At 37.4% G+C, this 3,885-nt stretch overlaps 2 protein-coding genes across 2 annotated transcripts in view; one reads left to right on the forward strand and one right to left on the reverse strand.

Annotated features, from left to right (window-relative positions):
- Positions 1-1,921, reverse strand: part of hdm (meiosis specific with OB domains hold'em) — a 5,189-nt gene extending 3,268 nt beyond the window's left edge. Inside the window, exons 1-3 of the mRNA XM_018447541.1 lie at positions 1,801-1,921; positions 1,305-1,436; positions 293-561 (exon numbers count right to left, since the gene is read on the reverse strand). Of these exons, the coding sequence (XP_018303043.1) occupies positions 293-561; positions 1,305-1,436; positions 1,801-1,921 (522 nt within the window). The remainder of the gene's footprint in view (positions 1-292; positions 562-1,304; positions 1,437-1,800) is intronic.
- A 1,352-nt stretch (positions 1,922-3,273) lies between these two features.
- alphaSnap (Alpha-soluble NSF attachment protein) overlaps positions 3,274-3,885 on the forward strand; it is a 3,333-nt gene continuing 2,721 nt past the window's right edge. The window contains 1 exon segment of the mRNA XM_018447548.1: positions 3,274-3,762. Within this exon segment, the coding sequence (XP_018303050.1) occupies positions 3,671-3,762 (92 nt within the window). The 5' untranslated portion in view covers positions 3,274-3,670.

Here is a 3,885-nt window from a genome sequence, read left to right on the forward strand (position 1 = left end):
CAATGCTTGTATTGCTGCAAGAGGTGCACATTTCGAACAAAATCTTCATTAAAAAGTTTATAAATAAAATAATTAAAATAATAAATTAAATATATTTTTTTCTTTTTTCGTGATTTCCTGCGAAACAAAGCAAAAAGGAGCATATGTCTATAGGACTTTTTTTCTTAGTTTTTTACTCCTCTACACGCTCCCGAAGTTTTGCCATTTAATTTGGAAACACCCTGTATATATAATATATATCATGTAATATAGCTACGAAAAACGGTGTGATTATAGACTTGATGTAACTTACAAAGGTAACGACGACTAGAAGATCAACGAAGCGATCACACAGAGCGTCTATATTATCCAGAATAGTTTTTAGGCTTTTCGCGGAGGTCACATTTTTCACAGGTCGCATCAGCAGATTTTTGTATTGTTCGCGAGTTGGCGCGTCGTGATTCTGTATTAAGGCTGCACCCTCATTTATGATTAAGGTAAAAGGACTGGAGGTCGACGGCATGAATTGTTCGTTCTTATCACTGGGATTGCGTTTCACGATTTTTGCACTTATCACTTCCACTGTAAAGCAGACGATGCTCTTATTAATCACGTGACCGGCGCGGGCGCGGCGCAGATCAACGCGGTTCTCGGGCAAGAGCTTAAGTATAAATATCACATGTAATTAATTTCCAAAAGTCTGAAAGTGTTATGCCTGGTTTATGCTTCGGTCTTAACTTGATCTAAAATCCTAAAATTCGGCCAATAGAATACAGATTTCAGTTAGGACCAATTAAGACTGACAGCCCTATTAACTGAATTTTAGGATTTTAGAGTTAGACCGAAACTTAAATCAAGCTTTAATAATCCTATATTCTGTAAGTCTTTTAATGATTATTATAATTACCTATATCGTAGTTGAGATTTACAGAATAGGATTCTGAGACTCATCACAAATATTTAAATGCATAAATTTGTTATTCTTTCTACACTTTATTCGCATAAATAGATATTGAAACCGTTTATAATTATATTTAGATCAGTAGCGAAAAAAATGTATTGTGTTAAATATAAATTATAGAAAGAGAATGTACTGAATACGTATGTAATAAAAGAAAACTACATACATTTAATACGCGTAGTAACAATTTTAAATAATAATTGAAAAATAATAATTGTTAAATATATGATTAAATAGAAAATTGATTTCCTAATATAGTAATCTACTAATAAGAGAGACGTTTAATCATTAGATATATTATTAACTACAAAACGGAATATTTGTTTTTTGTAATTTATGAACAATTTATTCATAAAATATTCACCTACGGATCCGATGATAAATGTGGACGATAATTTTTTTACGTATTCGGTGCTGCCCCATACAGTGACGTTAATAAAGTCTTCCTCGGAGTCGCGCAAAGTGAATGTCCACACGCCACGTTCACCAGTATTAACTATAATATAATTATCAGTAAGATTATAAGCAAAACAATTTTAAGTATCGTTAGCCTCATTTTTATCATTTCGTGTAAAATTAACATAAAGGCGCGCAATTTAGCCGACTTGTGTGTCCAACAGATTTCAAATATCTAAATAATTAAGGCGACGCGTTTAATGGAAAATTATATATGCATTCTCGAAAACGCATTTCATTGTGTGTAATTCAGATTGAAAGCTTTTTCATAAAGAAACATTTCTGCAAATCGATTCGTTTGTTTCCAAACCTCGCGTATCGCGTTTTTAATTTATTATCGTTTTAAATACAATTTAAGAATACTGCAACAAGATGAAGAAAAAAAGGACAGCGGAGATACGTACATCTGGCTCGAGAGGCGGCGAACGTTTTCACATTCGTGCTGTTTATAATCACACCGATTACGAAGGTGTTCGGCGAGCCATCCTGCAGCGATCTTATCTCCTGCCTGTACAGAAAGGACATATTTTATTCGATGATTAACGCGACGGGTCGTCCAGCGTCGTCAATTCAACGTAAAAAATTCAAAGTAGAAAACAGAAGCGAATCATTTGCGTTCGTGCAGTTTGAAGTACGAGTCGAATACCAATCATACCACGATTGCGGTCGAATCTCGCCACACTTTTTCCTAAATTCAGAGCGCACATCGACGTCCAATAAAAAATGCTGATTTTTCAAAAACGGAAAATGTGTTTCTATAAATGTTTATTATTTCTATCTATAATGTAGATTAAATTTATCTCGGTTTAATTTACCCTTCGTCTTGAAATACGAACAGATATGAATACCGGTTATACCCAGTAAACGAGAACGAATTGAAATGGATTCAGATTTTCAGAAATATGGATTCACGAATGTTAAAATGAATCCTTTTCTGAATGCATTTTTATTCATTTACAGGAATTGCATGGAGCATATCTTTATGCCTTTCAATCTGAAAATAATATCAGCTTTTTCTGTGCATTGTGAATACCGTTCAATTCAAAATTTTGAATAGGAAACACAGTTTTCAATCCAATTGCATCCAATTGAATCTAATTGAATCCGATTGAATCCAATTAAGTCCAAAAAAAGTCTTCGCTATTTAAAATACGCATTCGGATAGAAAAAATTTCAATCCATTTTAATCCATTCTCGTTTATTGGGTAGTTTGATAATTGGCTGCGTTCCGTTTCATGCATGATGCGCATGATGCATCTTTTCCTTGTTATTCACCGAATGTTAAACAAGGATAAATGATGCATCAGGCGTGAAACGGAACGCAGCCATTATATGGCAAGATCGTCTTCACAGTAGAGTACTGCAATTTCAAGTTGCTACATGATTATTTTATCAGCGCGTAATCCGTGATGCTGCAGCTCTTTTGTAAGAACAGCATTTAATCTGATTTTAAATTTAAGAAATTATTTTAAATTAAATTCAATTGAATTAAATTACATTACGTTAAATTATATTACGTTTATTATAATATATAATATAATTAATATAAATAATAATAAAATCTTCCGGTTGTCTTCCAGGATCATTTTAAGATCTTAAACTGGATTAATTTCATTTAATTTTTAAAGCATCGCCGATTTTCAAATGTCGCACGAGAACGGCCTTAAGCTGGTGGCACACGATGCTTGTTTCTTGCTAGATCGCTAGCTAGAATAAATTTTTGCCACCGTATTGGCTACGATGCTGACACCGTCAGTATCGCAGCCAATACGATGGCAGGATTCTAATCCAGCTAGGAATCCAGCAGGAAAACAAGCATCCAATTGTGCCGCAGGCTTTAAAGTCGATCTTAAAGTCGAGGCGGGGTCCGGGGGTTGGCGTTGGCGACGTTGTGACGTTGGCGTCCTTGAGTTGACGGCGATGACATACGCAACGCACACGGCACGACGTCCTCGACTCCTTGCTTCTCCAATTCTCCATCGGTCATCCGTCGATCCGCGCAATCCGCGCGGACTCGCGAAGCGAGCTAGTACTCTAGTGCAGTCTAGTGACGTCTAGTGCAGTCCAGTGACGGGGCAGTGACGTCGTGAGGGACAAAGGGGCAGGGGGGAGGGACGTGGTGGTGAGATCAGGTGAAATCTATTGAGTTGCAGTCGATGAATCGGGAGGCTTGAGTGGGTTTCAGTGGGTTTCGCATTCGGGGGAAGGGAAAAAACAATCGGGCCGACTGCTGACACCATCGTCAATCACCGTCGAGATCACAGATCAGTCGAGATGGCTGATAACGAGCAGAAGGCCTTACAACTGGTGGCGGAGGCCGAGAGAAAGCTGTCGTCGTCGAAGGGCTTCTTCGGCGCTCTGTTTGGGTAAGACGATCGATTTGCTACTTGAACTCGCCCGATCGTAAGCGCGTCAATCTCCTCGCGTGTTACTAGTGTTTTACTACCTTCGCGCAAAAATCCTGCGTCGTTACATCTTGTGGCTCGCTG

This window comes from Mycetomoellerius zeteki, unplaced genomic scaffold (assembly GCF_001594055.1).
Source record: "Mycetomoellerius zeteki isolate Tzet28-1 unplaced genomic scaffold, Tzet1.0 scaffold203, whole genome shotgun sequence".
In the NCBI taxonomy this organism is placed as follows: domain Eukaryota; kingdom Metazoa; phylum Arthropoda; class Insecta; order Hymenoptera; family Formicidae; genus Mycetomoellerius; species Mycetomoellerius zeteki.